The 21,182-nt window shown below is 40.2% G+C and overlaps 2 protein-coding genes and 1 long non-coding RNA gene across 6 annotated transcripts in view; all 3 read left to right on the top strand.

Annotated features, from left to right (window-relative positions):
* The window catches only part of odf2b (outer dense fiber of sperm tails 2b), a 20,867-nt gene extending 18,289 nt beyond the window's left edge, over positions 1–2,578 (top strand). Inside the window, exons 17-18 of the mRNA XM_076270713.1 lie at positions 626–751; positions 2,019–2,578. Of these exons, the coding sequence (XP_076126828.1) occupies positions 626–751; positions 2,019–2,183 (291 nt within the window). The 3' untranslated portion in view covers positions 2,184–2,578. The remainder of the gene's footprint in view (positions 1–625; positions 752–2,018) is intronic.
* Positions 2,579–8,297: 5,719 nt separating this feature from the next.
* LOC143106599 (uncharacterized) lies at positions 8,298–9,498 on the top strand. Its single transcript, XR_012983707.1, has 5 exons — positions 8,298–8,391; positions 8,586–8,673; positions 8,780–8,932; positions 9,070–9,129; positions 9,295–9,498. It is a non-coding gene; the product is annotated as an uncharacterized LOC143106599 (long non-coding RNA).
* Positions 9,499–10,939: 1,441 nt separating this feature from the next.
* On the top strand, positions 10,940–20,003 carry LOC143106268 (major histocompatibility complex class I-related protein 1-like). Of its 4 annotated transcripts, XM_076270507.1 has the most exons (8): positions 10,945–11,018; positions 11,558–11,649; positions 11,768–11,982; positions 16,550–16,719; positions 17,963–18,223; positions 18,612–18,896; positions 19,157–19,447; positions 19,546–20,003. In XM_076270507.1, the coding sequence occupies exons 4-8, from the start codon at positions 16,662–16,664 to the stop codon at positions 19,671–19,673; spliced, it is 1,023 nt and encodes a 340-aa protein (XP_076126622.1). In that variant the 5' UTR covers positions 10,945–11,018; positions 11,558–11,649; positions 11,768–11,982; positions 16,550–16,661; the 3' UTR covers positions 19,674–20,003. The 4 variants fall into 4 exon arrangements, with proteins under 4 accessions (XP_076126621.1, XP_076126622.1, XP_076126624.1 ...); XM_076270506.1 differs by lacking the exons at positions 11,558–11,649; positions 11,768–11,982 and adding an exon at positions 15,916–16,023 and having other exon boundaries at positions 10,940–11,018; XM_076270508.1 differs by lacking the exon at positions 11,558–11,649 and having other exon boundaries at positions 10,971–11,018; positions 11,897–11,982.
* Positions 20,004–21,182: the final 1,179 nt, after the last annotated feature.

Genomic DNA, 21,182 nt, shown 5'->3' with positions numbered 1-21,182 from the left:
ACGCGCGACAGCACTTTACCTCGGGAAAGCCACCTTGCCTCGCTGTGAAACAGTACAGCCTTTTGGTCAGCTACCATCTCTTCGCAAAGTGTGGAGAATAGACACGCTTTTGATTAAATTCACCACTCTCACAACAACGTTCAAAATCTCATGTAGGTCGTGACTAACTAAGCTGCCTTGACACGAGCGCTTCCCTGTGAATATCATAGTGCGTCCATTGCGCATCGGGTGCTACCTGGGCCCAGGCTACAGATAAAAAATAAATTAAAAAAACTCCTGTTTTTCACGTCAGTTCGCGCCCCACCTGGCATGTCTCCGCGACATGTAGTAGTGGGTCGCGACCCACAGTTTGAGAAACGCTGCTGTACACACACACACACACACACACACATACTGTACACACGCACACACACACACACATACTGTACACAAGCACACACACACATACATACTGTACACACACATACTGTACACACACACACACACACACACACACACACACACACACACACACATACTCTACACACACACACATACTGTACACACACACACACACACATGCTAACACACACGTCTGTCTGTGTGCTGTCCATCCATCATTCTGTTGGTGTGTGGTGATGAGCAGGTTGAGCAGAGCCTGGACCGTGCGTTGACCAAAGAGCGGACGGTGCAGGCCAAAGCCCTGGACCTGGAGACCCAGCTGAACGTGGCCAAGTCTGAGATGAACCAGCTACGCCGCTGCAAGGACGAGGTGACTGCACTCAACACAACCACAACACAACCACAATGCAACCAAAATACAACCACAATACAACCACAACACAACCACAACGCAACCTCACCACGACCACAACGCAACCACAACACAACCACAACACACCCACAATGCAACCAAAATACCACCACAATACAATCACAATGCAACGCAACCACAACACAACCTCACCACAACGCAACCACAACACAACCACAACACAACCTCACCACAACGCAACCACAACACAACCACAATGCAACCAAAATACCACTACAACACAACCACAATACAACCACAACACAACCCCACCACAACCACAACACAACCTCACCACAACCTCACCACAACCACAACACAACAGAACCTCACCACAACCACAACACAACCACAATGCAACCAAAATACAACCACAACACAACCACAATACAACCACAACACAACCTCACCACAACCACAACACAACCACAATGCAACCAAAATACAACCACAACACAACCACAATACAACCACAACACAACCTCACCACAACCTCACCACAACCACAACACAACCACAATGCAACCAAAATACAACCACAACACAACCACAATACAACCACAACACAACCTCACCACAACCCCACCACAACCACAACACAACCTCACCACAACCTCACCACAACCACAACACAACAGAACCTCACCACAACCACAACACAACCACAATGCAACCAAAATACAACCACAACACAACCACAATACAACCACAATACAACCTCACCACAACCCCACCACAACCACAATGCAACCAAAATACAACCACAACACAACCTCACCACAACCACAACACAACCACAATGCAACCAAAATACAACCACAACACAACCACAATACAACCACAACACAACCTCACCACAACCACAACACAACCTCACCACAACCACAGCACAGCCACAAAAAAAGCCACAACACAACCACAACGCAACCATAATGCAACCAAAATACAACCACAAAATAACTCTTTTCTTTGCATTCTCTCCTCTCCTCTTCTCTCCTCCCCTCCTCACCTTCTTTTTCTCTCCTTTCCTCTCCATTCCACATCTCTTCTCTCCTCCCATTGGCTTTCTTCTACTCACACTTCTGCCCTGTATTTTCTCCTCTCATCTCCTCCTCTCCTCCCCTATCCTCTCATCTGCGTCGTCCTCTTCTCATCTCCTCTCCTCCTCCCCTCTCCCCCTCTCCTCTCCTCCCCCTCTCCACTCGTCCTCCACTCCTTCCCTCAGATGGAGCGTCGTATGCAGGGCCGCCTGGAGGAGCTGAAGAAGAAGCTGGAGGAGTCGGACAGCACCAACCGCAGCCTGCAGAGCTACGTCCACTACCTCAAGGCCTCCTACACCAACGTGTTCGGAGACTCCTTCCTGACCAGCACGGCACACACACACATGTGACCGATGCCCTCTGGAGACGACATAAACATTATGGCTCAGATGGACTCCAGGACCTCTTAATACTGTTTTTAATAAAAGCTGATTGAAATTAAGCCTGTCTAAACAGGTTTTCGTTCTCCCAATCCGTGAATTAGTGAAACACACACAGCACACAGCGTACACACAGTGAGGTGAAGCCCACACTAATCCCGGCGCAGTGAGCTGCCTGCATCAACAGCGGCGCTCGGGGAGCACTGAGGGGTTAGGTGCCTTGCTCAAGAACACTTCAGCCGTGCCTACTGATCAGGATTGGAACCGGTAACCCTCCATGCTAACCAGTAGGCCACGGCTGCCCCACAATACCTATTATGAATAGCTTTTGTTGGTTACTCAAAGCAAATAAAAGAATGTATGCGCTTTGTATTTTTTCTTTTGGCATAGGACATTAAGACAGACTGCTGTGGTGCCAGACAGTCACACCTGACCTGTGCTACTTGATTAAAGACTTTGACACTTGACTACACCCTAAATTCCATTTTTGAAATTTGGTGTATATCTGATTTATACGACGGAGTATTAGGGGCACACATGAAGAAAAAATATTTTTGCCATGTCGACATTAAACTCAACATTTCGAGAATAAAGTTGAAATGTAATGTCGACTTAAATTTCGACATGTCGACTTTAAAGTCGCCATGTCGACATTAAACTCGACATTTCGAGAATAAAGTTGAAATATCATGTTGACTTTAATCTCGACGTGTCGACATTAAACTCAACATTTTGAGAATAAAGTTGAAATATCATGTCGACTTTAATCTCGACGTGTTGACATTAAACTCAACATTTTGAGAATAAAGTTAGAGAGAACTAGCCTAGAAATCTAGATGCGCCCCTAGCGGCAGCAAATTAATTTGCTGCCAGGGCTAGTCTAGCAACTCTCCGTTGACTTGTGAGCTCTAAAAATCTAAACTAAATCTGGCATTGAAATCGTGTATAGAGTCGTTTGTTGGGCTTAACATAATGACTGATGGCAGAGTTGCAACGGTTTGGCTTGAATTCCCTGCTACTTGAAAACAAATATCCTATTGCGTGCAGAGGGAATTTGAAAGACAACTGATTATCCCGACCCTCGGACTGAGCACCGCGAAAGGTGAGTGCCCAGACCCTACATTATAATATGGGTCTGGCTCGCCAGGCTAAGAGAGAACGACCGCTCGGGACGATTGAAAGGGAGGACGAATGAAACATTCCAGTTTTCTTCAAGTGCAACAATGATTAGACATATATCATGTGGACAAAACATAGAACATATTAACCTCCATTGCTCAGCCAAATGCTTTAGGTATTTACGTTAGGTCCTCATCACGGAGTTAAATGCGATGGTCAAAAGTAAACGTCAGCAGTTTATTTATTGTAGGCTATTATTATAGTGCATGAAAATGCACTGTACTGTTCTTCCAAGGCAACAACAACAACTTATTATTATTCCGCCTACCACTTTTTCAGTACGCAATTTCACTTGAACAGTTTAACTTAGAAACTTCGTTCAAACTTTGTAACGTAGGTCTTCAAACGGACCAAGCTGCTATGTCTTTTCAACTTTGAAACTTTTATACTTTTTAAACTATTAAAGAAAAACTTTTTTAAAATCCCCATAGACTTAACATTGCCGATTATGTCTACTTTTCATCAACTATGACTCTTACCCACTGTAGCTAGTTAGCATGGTTAGCAAAGTTAGCATGTTAGCATTTTTAGCAAAACTGTTAAAAATGATTAGCTAGGTTAGCTAAGTCACATGGTTAGCATAGTTAGCATGTTAGCTTGCTAGTTAGCATAACTATTAAAAATGATTAGCTAGGTTAGCTGTCACATGGTTAGCATGTTAGCATTGTTAACATGTTAGTTAGCATAGTTAGCATAACTACTAAAAATAGCTTGGTTAGCTAAGTCACATGGTTAACATAGTTAACATTGCTAGCATAGTTAGCATGTTTAGCAAAACTGCTAGAAAATGTTAGTTAAGTTAGCTAAGTAGCATGGTTAATATAGTTAGCATTGCTAGCATATTTAGCATGTTTAGTAAAACTGTTAGAAAACGTTAGTTAAGTAGCATGGTTAGCATGTTAGCATTGCTATCACTGCTATAAAACATTAGCTAAGTAGCATGGTTAGCAGAATTAAAAATCTTAGCATAACTGCTAGCAAACATTAGAGCCATTCCAACTTTCAGTTATCGTCAAATATCTACCTATACACAGCCATTAAACTATTTGAATATCAACATTCATTAAACTTCCAGTCTGTCAACAACTTTTAAACTATTTACTTTCAACTTTTAAACAGTCTACTTTTAAACTATCATTAAACTATCTATTAAACTAGCTGTCTATCAACAACTTTTAAACTATCTACATTCAGCTTTTAAACAGTCTACTTTTAAACTATCAACTTTTAAGCTTAAGCTATGCAACCACCATGTCTATCCTAGCATCACCGTAGTAACCATCTCTGTATTATTATTTTAACTATACATGATATTTTACATCACAACTTTAGCATTTTCATGCACTGGTAATTTCTTGGAATTGCATTTCTAGTTAAAGAACTAGCTTTTTATCTAAAGGTTCAACTTCATGCTTGCACTAGACTAGGCATACTAAGTGCTCTCCCCAATCCTAGACTTTCACATTGCTTGTTTGTTTGTAATGGATGCAAAACAGCCTACTGGAGGGACGAATGAAGCTGTCCTCCCGACCAGGCAACCCCATTCTACATGCACACGCACACATAGTGCATACATAAAGTACATGGACACATATTCCCTCACGGGATCAAAAGAGTATACTTAGGCCTATACATATCTGTGTCAGCCTCCTATATTTATTGCAGGTGAGAAATGGAAAAGCAGTTTTAGAAAAATTAGTTTTGGCATGTTAACCTACAGTATGGAGAGTGACGGCCTGTGGGTCATGAAGGGCAGTTATTTGGATGTGCGGTGGCCTTACCCACGTAAAACAGAGTGAAATAACCTTTTGTATAGAAACATTATATCATTGGATACATGTATTATTCTAGCTATATAAATGGCATAGTGCATGGTATTCCTTAACAGCGAGATACAGCGCTTCACGATGACGGCAATGAGTAGGCCTACTGTACCTACACTCTTAGAAAAAAAGGTTCTTGTGGGTGCAAATGATTTGGCAATAACTAATACTTCATTAGCAGACTGTTTAGTTAAATTACAGGGAACCCAGCCAACAAGTTAGGATAGCTAACAGTAGCCAATAGTGCTATAACAGATTTCTGAAACACATACAGATAGCTACCAGTTGAACCTCGTTCTTGTATCATGCTGGGCTCATTGCAAATTACAATGTATTTAGTACATCTGTATAGCTAACGCTACGGCTCTGGTGTCTTTAAGACAATACAGGAATCTAAAAGAGGATGGAACTCACTAACTCACTACAATATGTACTGAATGTCTCTTATGTCTTATTTTTCATTTTAGATGAAGATGTCTGTTAATGGCTTCAGTCCATCAATTTAATTGATGGCAAAAAGATATCCATTACCTCTGATATCTTTAAGTGTCCAATTTGTGATGTAAAGTTTTACGTTCCCAAATATTTGCAACATCTACAGCTACTTCATCAGCATCTTCCTGATTTCTGCATTGTTTGCATTATATTTAATGTAATGAAAGTCTATTGTCATACTTGCATTAACAGAACAGCAAATAGAGGGAGAGCAGCTTCACTAAAGAGAACTTCTGACGGCAAATTTGAGGGAAAGTTGGTAAACCACCCTTATTACCTAATTTGAGGGTGCTGATTCTGAATATGTTGTTTACCAAGCTCAATTCTGAGTTCTAAGCCGCATAATCAGCATTTTAACATAAAATAGCGATTTTCTTTGCTTATTTTTCCCTAAATTGGGTTGATTTCAAAAGTAATCACTAAAACCAAATAAAAGTGTTCTCTAAATACATGTTTGAGCATTAAAGAAGCCATACTATAGTTTATTAACATATTAATGGGAACATGATTACAGTTACGTGTAATAAACTCGGAAATTCTAATCAAAACACAACCATATTTTTTATTGCTAACATAGTGAGTCACTCATGTGGTGCTTAATACATTTCATCACAATAACAAGTTGCACAGATAACCTTCAAGAATATATCCTACAGTACATATGAACTTATTTAGCGGGAATAAGCCTAATGCAGAACTACATCTACCATCAGCAACAACCGACAAGTAAAAAACATTTTACTTCTAGTAACACTGGATTTGGTATGTGTGCTTGCCTCCATACTAGAGCTTGATAATGTGCTCTTCTAATATGCCATTAAGCAGCATCACTTGTTGGTGGTAGAGCCTCCGATACTTGACATCTACATTAGAAAACAGAGTGGCTCTGGCATAGTGTTGTCACGATACCAAAATTATGACTTCGATACAATACCTGCCATAAATATCTTGATACTCGATACTGAAACGATATCCAAATCCTAAAATATCTGGAAAAGAAAGGAAACAGGCCACTTCCAAGTGTATTGAGTCATTTGTGTTGAATTTGGTGCACTTTTGGTCAATTCTGGGTTTTAAACTTCTAAACTTCCTACACAATTATTATTTTTGTAGTCAGTAGTAGTAGTTTGTGTGTGATTAAGTCCTTTATTGTTTGTTATAGCTCATTTATATTGTGTGGTGTTTTGGCAATAAATTACCTTTAAAGGCGCCATGTGTAATGTCCGCCAAAAATCAATTCATGCTCCACATTCCATAAAAGATGGGAGCAGTATACCTCCAGAAAGTGAGTTGGTGAACCCTAGAGTAACAACCAAGAAACGTGTGTTGCAGTTTGGCTGGAGGTTATGTTGCCCGCATACCGCCTCCCATGGCCAAAACTGGTATTATGACACCTGTCGGGCTGTGGCTAGTAATTTAGCATGCTAATTCAGGTTGATATCTCTGCAGCACTATACCTTGTCATTTTTTTAATGACATCATCACCCTTATTTCTTATCATTCTTTTGATGTGTTTAGCTCATTTTTTGGATATTCTTACCTCAATTCTTACACATGGCACCTTTAAATAGCCAAAGTAAGCAAGATCAAGGTCAGTGTTCAAATTACTGCATGCAAATCACTTAATGCTATGCCGAAGAGCCTAATCTTTAGGCCATCTGATGTAGGCTATCCTAGGCCATCCCGTGTTTATGGGATTTCTTTGACAGTTGCAAAGGGAAAAAAGTGAAGATAGTCTTCTTTGCTCCCAGTGTAATTTAATAAATACGTTTCAACCACTCAGGTCTTAATCAGATAGGCCTACACCATTATCTGTTGCAATATCTGTGTGCATTCCTACATTAGGTTTTTTTTTTTGATAGTTAACATAATTTGCTACCACATAACAAATACCAGATAACAATACAAAAGTTTCTTACAAACTTTTCTGCATACTTCTTAAATGTGCTGCAGTCAGATGGGTGTCCTAAAGACGTAACTAGATCTTGAGCATCTATTACCAGTGTTGAATGAGCAGTTTTTGCAGTGATCACTACTGGACATTCCACATTGCTAGACAGCACTTGAGTGAGGATAGACTTATTTCCACTTCACAAATAACCATCACTATCTGTAATAGCTACAGTGCAGGGACATTAATCAGTTCATAGCTGAGGATTTGTCCTAGGTCCACTTCCCTTTCAGCATCATATGCAGTAATGATGCACTGGAGAATGTTTTTTTTTGTTGCACTATAAAGGATATCTTGTCTAAATTTTTTGCAAATAATGCAATCTCCATACCACTCTTCAGCCCTCCTCAAACATGCACTCTTCCATTTTTCTGCATGGCTGGAATTTGAATGATAGAAAAGAGCACCAGTGAGATGTTTTAACTAGGCAAGCACAGTCGCCTAGTTAAGTTAGTGTAAAAAAAAAGTACTTTCTACAGAAAAATTAGCTTGGTAAACCAAACATTTGAATTCAGCACCCTAAAATTGTGTGAAATAGCCCCTTTACTGACTTCCTCAAATTTGCCAACAGGACTTTTTCTGAATGTTTTTTAGCTAACTGCTCTCCCTCTAAAATTGATGGGGAGACTACTGGGGTTGACAGAGAGGATGGTTGAACAACTGTTTCCTCTGATGAAACACAGTCTTGTTTTTGAGAGGTGGAAAAGTTACGCAAATCATCGTTGGTTCAGTGAGTATACTTCATTAATTTCTCCTGGTAAAGTGATTTGGTAAAGAGATTTTTTTCATGAAGACCACATGTTATTTTTTTCTGCCTATAGACCTTTGTTATTTTTTTCCTGCCTATTGTTTAATAACGCTCAACATCTCCTGCTACTAAAACCACGAGTAGGAAAATTCTAATTCCAATGATTGTTCTTTCAGGTACCCAAACCATAAAAAATACACTGATGTCCTGTGGTGTCTGATCACTAGATATCCATTTCTTAATGACCACAGCTAATCTGGTTATGTATGTTATTTTTTAACGTTTTGTTATGGAAAACATTATTCCTCAATTGAATTCCTATACTACTCTGACTCTGTCTGAGTCTCATAATTCATGTCTTTACTCAAAGGAGACCCTGCTGGAGTGTCTTAGGAATAAGTTCAAAAAGGAAAGGTCTCCTTTGATAAACCTGACAACGGTGCAGGAGATTAAGAGAAAGTTTGGTGTCAGAAGACAAAGAATTGTGGACCATGTGCCTCTGGAGGACCCACCTGGACATCAGGTGCCATTTTTACATTCTTGCTTGTCTTTAGCCCGTTTGTTTTCTTGTCTGTATGTCTATATGCTAGCTAGTCACAGTAGCCACTGTTTGTCAGTACAGATATCTTAATATTACACATTTCTCTTTGCTAATTTCAGAGAGCAAAAAAGTACAGAGTGGGGGTCCAGATGTCTTCTGATTACGAGCCAACACAAGAGGTTTGTAATATGTTTGTGAATGAAATGTTGAATCATACAGCAGTTAGGTCCGGCTACATTATTTATTTTATTTCTGATTGAATGAAAGACTATCTGGCTTGAGAAAATTTATATTATCGTTGCTCACATACGTTTTGCATTCTCTGCATGTCTTTTTTTTTTCAGATTATGTTGGACCTTGAAGCAGTTGGGGAGGACTACCACAGCTTTCAAGAGCATATAAACGCCATAAACAATTAGTTGTGCCGTCGTCAGCCAGATATTAGTCATATAATGGACAGGATGAGGCAAACTGTCTATAAGAGGGTTGAGCAAATGGGAAAGCCAACTGAGGAGGTGATGGAGATGTTCCAATTTCTTTGGGTGCCAGAGCTGGTGAGTAGCAAAGTCTTATAGTAGTATTACTATAATGTGAGTTCAGTGCTGTTCAGTAGTAAGTTCTATAACCATTTATTGGTAACTACAATTTCCTGTTTTGTTTTGTTTGTTCATTTGTAGATGCATCATAAAATGAAGTTGCGGTTTGGACTGGACTTAAAGCTAAGCCTGCATAACACCCTCAGTATATTGACCCCTAACGTCATCAGAGTGGCTGACAGTGAGTCAGAGGGAGAGGCTGTCAAGCCTACGAGATACTAACACAGATGGTAAGTCACCAGCTTCTTCTTTTCCCTTGCACCCTTCAATTATTTAATAATAAGAAGATTATTAAACTATGTTTTAATGAAATCATTCTTTGTTTCTTTTGACATTTCAGACCGTCAAAAAAGTGCTGCTGTCCTAATTTTGCCTGCCCTTTTTAAGGAGGATGCCAAGTTTCTGTATTGTTTAGACGAGGTATTTGATGTTTTTATCATTACAATTAACATTGCTTTATGTTGTCAATTCACATCATAGACTCTTACAGGAGATCCCTTGTACATTTCTCATTTGCATAGGAACCACTGAGCGTGTTTCCAACCATCATCTTCCAGGGTGGCGATACTCCCCTCCTTGCCAGGAGAGCATCCATAAGGATGGATGGCATCACAATAGCAAGTGGAGAGATAGATGTGCCACATGCCCTCCAATGCCTGCTGGAGGTGTATTACATCTTTGGTGTGGAGTACCACATGCAGATTAAGCACACACTGGCTTTTGCAGAGCATTATTTGTTCAAGATACCAAGTCAAAAAAGAGTGTCGACTCCTGTTTTGAGACTTTACAATCAAATTTGCTAGTCTTCTTATGTACTTATGGTCCAACTCACGTTTTGTTCCCTCTGTTCCATATACCCTTATGGCCCTTTTGGTTAGTTTGTCTGGTGAATCACTAGTCTTTCCCTATTACTGCTTTGGGTAGTCTGACGTCACTTGTGTCTATAGGTGTGGCCAGTTCGAGTGGGTAAGCCTTTGCAATAGGTATTCCACCTTCTCTATCAGTCCTATATAATTATCGCACTGGTGGACGTCGTTTACCCTGCCTTCCTTATCCCTTATGTACAACCACCACTTATTGTCTCGTTGTCGTGTGAAGGTTATGGACCATGGGTTATTCATGTATCATTGGCAGGGTCTATTTCCCTCCTGACTACTGATGTGTCCCTATCTGGCTGTGTTTTGCTCTCTTATCCACCAGATGGCAGTCTCTCCTTATTCCTTGCACTTGTCTTAGGGTGTGTGGATGTGAGTAGCCCCTCCCCTGGGCTGTCTTGTCTCTAGTTACCCCTCCCCTGGGCTGTCTTGTCTCTAGTTACCCCTCCCCTGGGCTGTCTTGTCTCTAGTTACCCCTCCCCTGGGCTGTCTTGTCTCTAGTTTGTCCTTGTCTCAACGGTATCTCTTTTTTTTTTCTCCTCTCTGGGTTTTGCTGCTGTATGGACGTGCTCCTGCACCTTGTTCCCTAACCGTGCGGTATGTGCTTTACTTATTACCATACACACCTAGCCATGTATTCACACACATACCACAACCCACCCAAAAAAGCACCCCCACACATACATACACAGAGTGCCGAGAACGATTTCACAGATTATGATTTGCTTTGTGCTTAAGTAGTATTCGCTATCCCTTTCAGTGGTTATTGGACCCTCTATTTAAATTTTGTGCTTCCATGCAGACCTTCTGTGTCTCAAACTTGGTTTTGTTTATGCAAGTGTGTGTGTGTGTTCAGGCTGCCACTGCTGTGTGAAAACAAGAAATCTGTCCTTTCTCTTTCTGCTAGGCAGTTAGCCAGTTATTTCCTGTTTTTTCTGTTCTGTCTGTGTTCAATGGCGCTCGCTTGTTTTATTTGGTTTGCAGTTTTATACTCTTATAAGCCTTAACAATCTATATTTTATTTATTTTGTTACACATATCACAACTATATTATAGCAAGGCAACTGTAAGGCATCGGCAGTAATGGTTCCTCTTTAGTTCTCCTTTATTAGTTCTCCTACGCTTTCCCTCCTCAGGCGGGGAAAACAGTTGGTCAATGGCGGGCCTGGTGCTCACCTCGGCGACCCTGGCTACCTTCCCCTGTGCTGTGATGCTCACGCTCACCAAAGTGCGTGTCCTCCTTCTCCCCTACCGTGTATTCCGATATAACTCTTTGGGACTTGTAATGTCGTGTCTGCACGTTTAACTGCCACTTCCTTTCTTATTTCTCTATTCAATTTTTATAGCAAATGGGTCAGAAAGCAAAGGGAAAGAGAAGGGACACGGCTCAGACTTGTCACTTCTGTAAACCTTAAGTAGCTCTATCAACACATCCAGGTCCAATGCATGTGATTTTCTCCCAATTAATGCTCCAGCGGCTGACTCTATCGACGGGCACGCCAGTCCCAGTTCCTGTATGCTGATGTCCCTGTCTCCTCCTTCAAGCTCCACAATCCTCAATGTATGTGTGCACTCTTTTGCCATCTTATTGTGGCTTCGTATCCACACAGCAGAGACAGACAAAAACAACATGCATCAGTGTATCCTCACAGTCAACAAACAGTTTAAGATTAAAAAGAAATTGTTCATTACTCTACTTCAGCCCTCTGTGGGCTTGTCCTATTTTTTTTTCCACTCTGTGTGATTAACTCGCAGCTAGTTTGTTACGACCTAGTCGCGCTATTAGTCTTTTCTATCCCACAGAGACCTTTCACATAAATACCCTACAGTAAAGCAACCTGTTATCTGTTTGATATAACACCTTGCTATCTTTGTCATCAAGTCAAGTCACATAAACACATAAAACGCTTTTGGAATCAACCTGTTCAACATAAAACGCTTTATCATATACAGTATAACACCTTGTTATCTGCCTTCCCTGACCTTCAGAGGAATACCATATGCTACAGTATAACACCTTGTTATCTGTAAACACTAAACTAAAACACAAAGCTTTTGGACTCAACAGTTCAACCCAATCTCCGTCCTTGTGTCTCCACTGTTCTTTTGAGGACCCAGGCGAGGCCGCCCCGCCCCAAGGCTTACCCTCCGGCGCCGACAGTAAGGTTCTCCCTATTTGTAAGCAAAATTACCTACTTTGGGCCCTTGGAGACCCAAACTGCCGGAACCTGCTTCACCCGGGGCGGAACTGCCTCCCCCGGTAATCCTGTGTCAAATCTCGGTAGGAACCTCTAAATCTGTCGTGAAAAATTCCACTCTCTTGGACTGTAGCAATTAGCACTCTGGAATCAGTTCACCTTTTGAAAACACCAATCAGCACTCTGGAATCAAGCGTCCGAAGGAGACCACGCAGACGGAATTCGGTTAAACTGTTGTTCCTTTATTCACCGTATTGCAATGAAAACACAACCCAAGCAATGGCTGAACTGAGTCTGAGTCAGTGCAATAGGGTGAAGGTAATGTTACCAGCTGGTACCCTCGCTGAGATCGATCTGCCCCTCCGCTGGCTGAGGTCCACCTGATATACGCCCTTGGCTGTCCCCAGAGCGCCTCCTCCCTGGGACGCCACCAGAACGCTGCTCAGCCAATTGGTGCTCAGGGGATGTTTTACAATGGTGGAAACCACGTCCCCTTTTTACGTCCCCGTAGTTTAAACATACGCACACCAATCCTAATTAAACAACTGTATTTGCTTGAGCATGGGCATCGGAAAAACCTTTTTCCCAGTGAAAATGTCATCATTCCGCATCATTCTTATGTGTCATTGCCACTGTCTGGGCCTTCAGGTCCTTTTATGGTATTGTGTTAAACGCTCTTCTGTTGTTTGTTTCGACCAGCTGGCACTTCACCCTCACCCTGTGCTGACAGCCAACCCATCAATTCATAGCATGTACAATCATGCCCTCATAAAAGAGGAAGAACATGTTTGTATTGAAACTTATGCGCGAGACAGAACATTAAAAGAGGACTAAGAAAAGAAGAAGAATCTGTATCGAAACTCATAAACCAGACAGAACATCAGAAAGAAGACTATGACCTGAACATGGCCCTCGGATCAACAGAAAAGAGGAACAACATAAAGAGAGAAATATCATGAAAAGAGTGACATTATGAAGAGAGAAACTTTGTGAAAAGGAGAAACAATAATAGTATCCCTGATATACAATATTAATAAAGTAAATAGAGTAGTTTGAATGCATTGATTACATTAACAATGAGAGTACGTTGTGCAGGTATTGTATTGTGCATTGTGTATCTCAAGCAAGGAAACATTCCATAGGAAAACCCCGACACTTCCTGAGGAGGCTGCGGTCCTTCAATGTCCTTCAAAGCTCCTCAGGATGTTCTACCAGTCTGTTGTTGCCAGCGTCCTCTTCTATGCAGTGGTATGTTGGGGAGGAAGCACAAAGATGAAGGATGCTGGGCGACTTGACAGGCTGGTAAAGAAAAGCTGGCTCTGTAGTGGGAGCTGAACTGGAGTGCATCACTTCAATGGACCCTGAACAAACTGATCAACATTTTAGACAATGAGTGTCACCCACTCCACAGCACTATTGTAAAGCAGAAGAGCCTGATCAGCTGGAGACTTCGCTCACTGCCTTGCACAACAGACAGACTGAGGAAGTCATTTGTCCCCAGGGCCATTGAACTGTTCAATGCTTTACTTAAGGGAAGAGGAGAGATAGACTTCTCCGCATAGTTTGTCTGCCTCTCCACCCTCTCCATGTTTGGGTACTGTCTGTCCACTAGCCACTTTTTACCACTGTCTTACTGCCTCACTGTTTGCGTGCTATATTAGCACATATGCATAACCCCTCCTTCCATCCCACAGCCGGATTGTGGCCACACTTATACCTTTTCTTATTATAGTTATATATATATAGATATAGATATATATAGTTTTTTTTTTAATATATTACCTTGCCTACTCTCTTACTCTCCATATTTATTTTATGCATAACCCCTCCCTCCATCCCACAGCCAGATTGTGGTCACTTATACCTTTACTTAATATAGTTAATAATAAAAACTATATATATAGATATAGTTTTTCTATATATTTTTTTATATTACCTTGCCTACTCTCTTATATGTCCATATTTATTTTATGTTGGTCTCTAGACTTTATTGTTGCACTGGTGGACTTACTCATTTGCACCATCACCATGACACTCACACAGAGCACCTTACCTTACTATGCACAGAGAATCACAGGCTCAGTCATTGCAAGCGCCTCATGATTAATCACCCACTATGTGGATACTGTTTTTAGACTTGATTTAGATTTAGTGTTATTTAGTATAATTTGTATTTTAGTATATTCTTTATCTTCTACTGTCCTTATTGCTTAGTTGTGTTTTTTATATTATATACTTTTTTTTTTTTTTTAAGTATATATTTATAGTGGAGAGTGACAGGAAGCGAATGGGAGAGTGAGGAGGGGTGGGATCCGGAAAGGACCATGGGGCGGGAATTGAACCTGGGTCGCCGGCGTACGGTGCAGGTGCCCCAGCCAATTGCGCCACAGCTGGGGCCTTATATTATATACTTTAAACTTTTTTCTGCTGTTAGTGAATGTTTGTGTGATGTCTGTATGCTACTGAATGAGACCTTGAATTTCCCCTTGGGGATCAATAAAGTATCTATCTATCTATCTATCAATGTGGCACAAACAAGGCTAGAGTTTATGGATTAACCTTATATCTTACAAGAGCTGGTGAAAGGGTTTTATGAGAAAGCTTAGACTGAGTGACCTTAAAGTGACAATGCACTATATAAATTCAACAGCATAAAATTAGCAGCATTCCTTAATATTTCTAACTTTATCATTTATAATATATATATTATATATATATAGACTTTATATATATATATATATATATATATAGATATAAAGATATATATAGATTTTATTTTTTTTGGGGGGGGGGTTCACAAATCAAATGTGGCAACCGTAGTTTAAACATACGCACACCAATCCTAATTAAACAACTGTATTTGCTTGGTCATGGGCATCGGAAAAACCTTTTTCCCAGTGAAAATGTCATCATTCCGCATCATTCACGTCATGTAATGTGTGATTCAGAGGTCGGAAACTGGGGCTAGATCTTGCTAACAGAGTTGTCCAGTTAGTGGCTCGTCATCACTTTTGTCATCATGTTGTAGTTTGTCTGTAGTCCATGTGGCCTTTCATGTCCAACAGTTTTAATGTGAACTTGGGAATTTGCCGTTTTTGTCACTTGAAAGCTGCATATCTTTCTTTCAGAAGCGTATTACACTATATTTTAAGCAAATAGAGTTGTTTATTTAGGATTAGTGAGCGTATGTTTAAACCTTTGTTGTGGCATCCGTGTTTGTCACACATTCCGACGGCAATGCACATGAACACTCGCTGTGGGAAAAACAAAGTAATCAAGGTCTTTGTCATTCCCAGATCACATTACCTGACGTGAATGATGCGGAATGATGACGTTTTCACTGGGAAAAAGGTTTTTCCGATGCCCATGAACGCTAGATTACTCCTACTGTGCAAACCACTCAGGTGATTCATTCAGAGAAAAGTAAGCCATTAGGCTTGTTCGACTTGATGCAGATCTGCTCAGATCTGACTTGATGTGATGCATGCTGGGTTGAACACAATGCATACTGGGATGGACGCAATGCATACTGGTTAGAAATCCTTGTCACTCCCCGATGTGAGTCGCGCATGCTCAGGTTGATAGGTTTTAGGGCATAACGCCAAGGGATCTGACTGAAAAATCCATAAAATACACTTTTCTGTTTCAAAAACGTTTTAGCTATCTAATATTGTTTGACTCGGGCACATTCACAAAAAGACCCTAGGATGCATTTTGGCGAGATTTACGCTTTAATAATTTAGGAGTTAAGCATAGGCCTAGAAAAACATCTAAAAGCTGAATATGTGTTTCATTTTGCAAGTAGCTTGCTGATTTTTATGTGATTTTGGATTTGCTTGATAGAGTGCAAACAATCATAAAACGTTGCTGCAGCTGGTGGAATCATAAGGTCCAAACTCCAAAGTCCTTAATTGTGTTTTGTATTCACAGTGGGAGTGGTTTGAAAAAGAGGAATACCTTCAGTTATTCAAAAGACCTGTCCTATTTTTCATCTTTGTGCCCAGCTGTTTATGGTTTTCCATTGGATCAGAACAACAAAAACATGCAGAAGCTCATATTTTTATTCTGTTTATTTGATATGTCATGCTCCAACAGAATGGGTAAGGTGCATTTTATTCAGAGACTATGGAAAATGTTGCAAATATTGTACTTTGGTACGTTAGTGTTTTTCCAGCATGCAGGAGTAGCAGCAATGGTAGCCTATTTAGAATATTGTAACAAGCTGCGAAGTTGTCTCAGAATGGTTTTATTGGTTACGCACCAAAACACACGAACGTCATTACACAGGCAACACAAAGGAGGTCAATTAAACAAACACAATACACAAACAGGGTAGTCACATACAATACACGGGGTAAACACATGAGGTACAACATAAAGAAAGACTATACAAGCTAACACATACATGACAAGGTAAACGCAATTACTCTCACTAGAACCAACATCAACATTACACACACACATACACTGCACAGCACTATGGGAGTTCAGTCATGAACCAGCTAGGCTCAGTTCACTATCAAACTCTATTGCACTCTGTAGTGTATTAAAGAATGCTGTCAAACTAAGTTTTTAAGCCAGAGATGTCATCAAACAATAGTTGCTGTAAGCCTACAATAACGAATACAGTATTTTTCATTCAGGAAATTGTAGGGTTTGTGCAGCCATTTTTAATGGCATTTGGAGTGATTTAACAACTGTCTAACTGATGTGCTACATAATGTGAACTATATGCAAAAAGTGTGATATAAAAAATTAAAAATTCAAAACATAAAATGAGATAGCAAAAGAACAAAATATTATAGTCATCTTCTATATAATATAATGATATGGAATACTATAGATATTATAGGAATCTAATAGTATTTTCAGGCATACTATAGAAGTACTATAACACTGTACTATAAGAATACTATACTGCTGTGCAAAGGCAAAAGGCTGATCTTTCTTGAGTCAGTTTGGTTTTTTTTTTTTTTTTTTTTTAATTATTATATATTTTAAAAGTAACTTGCCCAAGATTGTTTGATGTACAGGCTTATCTTCATTAAAACAGGTAACAGCCAGATTTCCAGTGTCTTATAATACATTTGGCTGGACAACAAAGAAGCTTTAAAGTCATTTTTCTCAGTTTCACACTCTGACGAGTTATGGTCTTTTGCCTTTGCAGGCAGTATAAAGGGAAAGAATTTTATAGAGATATTACAGAACATCACATAGAAATGGTATAGTATTACTATAGTTCTTTTTCATAAGGGGAAATGCCTAAGCATGTGTGTTGTCTGTAGGCCTACTGGCTGACTGCTCCAGATAATTCTGCTAATGTGCCTCCATCCCACCCCTCAGGTTCTCACTCCTTGTGGATGATGGGAACATACATCAGAGGAAAGACTCCATTTCCAGAATTCATGGCGTATGTGATGTTAGATGATATTGAGTTTGGGTACTACGACTCAAATGAACAGACAATGGTTTACAAGGACATTCATAAGGACTCAGGGAGAGTGATTGATGCAGAAGATGATTATACTGAATTTTTTCAACAATTATATGGACGCATTCATCTTAGAGCATCCAAAATAAAACACTACTTCAACCACACAAATGGTAAGCTGATCAATGAGAAAATGGTCTATACATTTAGAGTTGTTTATAGCTAATAAACCAGCTAAAAACAAGACTTAACAAGGAGTTCATACCAATAAAAGTGATATGTGAGATTCTTGCCATCTCGCCTCACGTGTGGGCCTTTCGGCAGTATTGGCCTATTTGGTGGGGTCTTCTAGGCATATCTTCATAGAGTCTGTTCCATATACAGTACTCTTATCTCTTTTACTCTACTCAGCAATTTTATTAGAAGGTTTTGTGCAGGAAGTCATTCTTCCAAACTCTAAAGTCATTTCAGAATATTTTAGGAATGTTTTGCAGATGTTTGTGTAAAGCAAATAATGTTTTTTTGTGTGTCCACTTGGAAACAATTTTGTTGTTTTCCCAGGTATTGATATTTTTCAGAGAGCTACTGGATGTGAACTACTGAACAATGATCGTCCAGGACCAATGTTTACTAAAGATGCTTACAATGGAGAGAGTGTAGTCATAGACCATTATGATGCAGACCATGATGCTCTTCGCATTGAGTGGAGATGGCCAGATATAGAGGATAAACCATGGACTCAACGGATGAACTTTCCCTTGCACTACAGAATGAAATACCACCCACACTGCATAAAATATCTCAGAAAGCATCTGGTCAAAGAAAGGAATCGTGTGCTGAAAAAAGGTGACTAATCTATACATTCTTGTGATTTATTGTAAACTGTTGAGCTCCCTATATGACATGATATTGTCAATGAAAAAGTTTGGACAGAATCTTTTTACAAAAAAAAAATGTATTACAAAAATGAACGTCCAACCAACACCTAGTAGCATATTTCTCAAATACTGCACACTGCATTTAGTATTCCACTGTAACAGCAGACCGTGTCAATGAATCTGTGTGAGGTGTACCATGCTGTTTAATAATCTTTTCCCACCACACAGTGAAGCCCAGAGTCAGGCTCCTCCAGAAGACACTCCCACTGGACTCTGGAGGGGCCAAAGTGACCTGCCTGGCCACTAGTTTCTACCCCCGTCACATCAACCTGACCCTGCTCAGAGACGGCCAGTCTGTATCTGACCACCAGATCACTGGGGGGGAGCTGCTACCTAATGGAGATGAGACGTACCAGATGAGGAAGAGCCTGGAGGTCAGCGCAGAGGAACTACAGCATCACCACTACACCTGCACAGCTGAACACCTCAGCCTGGACAACAAGCTGGAGATTAGTTTAGGTACCTGGATCTTGATATTAGGAATGTAAAGTGTTGAGTTAAACCCTTAACGTTATTGTATTTTTTAAAAAAAAACTTTTTTTTACTGTTTCTTGCAGAGCGTGAGTGGGATTCAGGAACAACAATCATATTGTCATCTGTGACAGCTGTGGCAGTGTTTGTATGTCTGGTTGGAGCCACCTGTGGTATCATTATATGGCGGTGCGGCTGTCACTGGTCACCCTAACTGGTTTGGAGTAGTGTTGCACGGCAGTGTTGGGAGTAATGCGTTACAAAAGTAATGTAATTACTGTAATATATTGCTGTTTGCGGTAACGCGGTAATGTAAGGCATTACAAAAAAAGAATTTGGTAATATTTACTCGGTACAAACTTCAGTAACGCGCGTTACAATGCAGTTTAACCCAAAATTAAGCGCTTGTTTTGTTTTGATACATATTCGCAAACACCACGCGAGAACAACAGAGTAGAAAAAATCCGCGCAAAATAGTAGAACGTTATCTCCTGATACTGGTTGAATATGACTGTGGCTGCAGCAGACTCGCAGGCGGACTCTATTTGCGGGATGGACATAAGCCTACGCTCATTATTTTCAGCTTGTCAGAGACAAGGCTATGAAGAACATAATAGTTAGTGCACTTTGTGTGCGAAACCGACAGATTTCTCAGCTCGCGAAATAGCACAAGTAAATTAATGAAACATCTAAAGTAGTGCCACGCTAATCTTTTTGATTCTTGATAAAACACAAACTATGCTGTTGGGCATGTCAGCTTTGTGCTGTGAACTTAAATTAAGGGATAGAAATGCAGAAAAAGATTGTGTAGCCTGGCAGTGCCACCGCTCCCACCACGCGCATCACGCACTTTGCGTTGGGCACCAAAGGACAGAGGGGGCACCCAAATGTAACCAATGAATAGTAGCTTTACTGCAAACTGCGTTTCACTCTTCATCAATAACGTTTACAATGTCAAAATGCACTAACACGATGTTACATGCAAGTTTGTGTTCTCTCAATCACCACGTAGTACTAGAATTGGTGGGTCTTCAATCATTCGTTTTCCAAGCATTTAGGCTACATTCGCAAAACGAAATGTGAAGCAACATGTCATTGCATACTTCCATTTCCAAAGCAATGAAGGTTGCTTAAAACAACTTAACATTGTGCATATTATTGTTAATATTGTGCTATCAATGTAACTCAAACAAATAAGGCTTGTAAACAAGAGCTGGCAAAAGGGCATTATGACAACGTAAAGATCAATGCTCTTAAAGTGACAGTGCACCATTTATAAGTAAAACAGCATTTCTTCAGAAATTAATGTTTAAAAATACACAGTAATGGTCTGTAAATAATAGGCCTTTTATTTTACTTTAGGTGTTTGAGTTATCATTTAAATGTCACTCACTCAAAGCCACTCACTTAGGGCACCGAAATGGCCAGCAGGCCACCATCTTGACATGTCTTTATTAAAGGAACCATATGTAAAAATTGTATTTCAATTAATCATAAAATTGCCCTGATATGTAACTAGACATTAAGAAATCATGTTCATTTCAAATACTTATATCACTGACAACAGTAATCTGGCCAGGATATTGTCATTTAAAAAGTGAAGTTGCAGCCCTCAAATGATGTTGATGTTGTCATGTTGTGTTTTGGCCTAATGCGCCACCCTCCACCTATCTACTAATCACAAAGTCAGTAGTGTTTCGTCATCCGGTTGCCAACTCTGCCA

The sequence above is a fragment of the Alosa pseudoharengus genome, unplaced genomic scaffold, assembly GCF_046254945.1.
Source record: "Alosa pseudoharengus isolate Yale_2024_CS ecotype anadromous, Long Island Sound unplaced genomic scaffold, YU_APseudo_1.1 YU_APseudo_1.1_scf_6, whole genome shotgun sequence".
Taxonomy (NCBI): Eukaryota; Metazoa; Chordata; class Actinopteri; order Clupeiformes; family Clupeidae; genus Alosa; species Alosa pseudoharengus.
The sequence above is the reverse complement of the archived record's forward strand: the minus strand, read 5'-3'. Positions and strand labels throughout refer to the sequence as shown.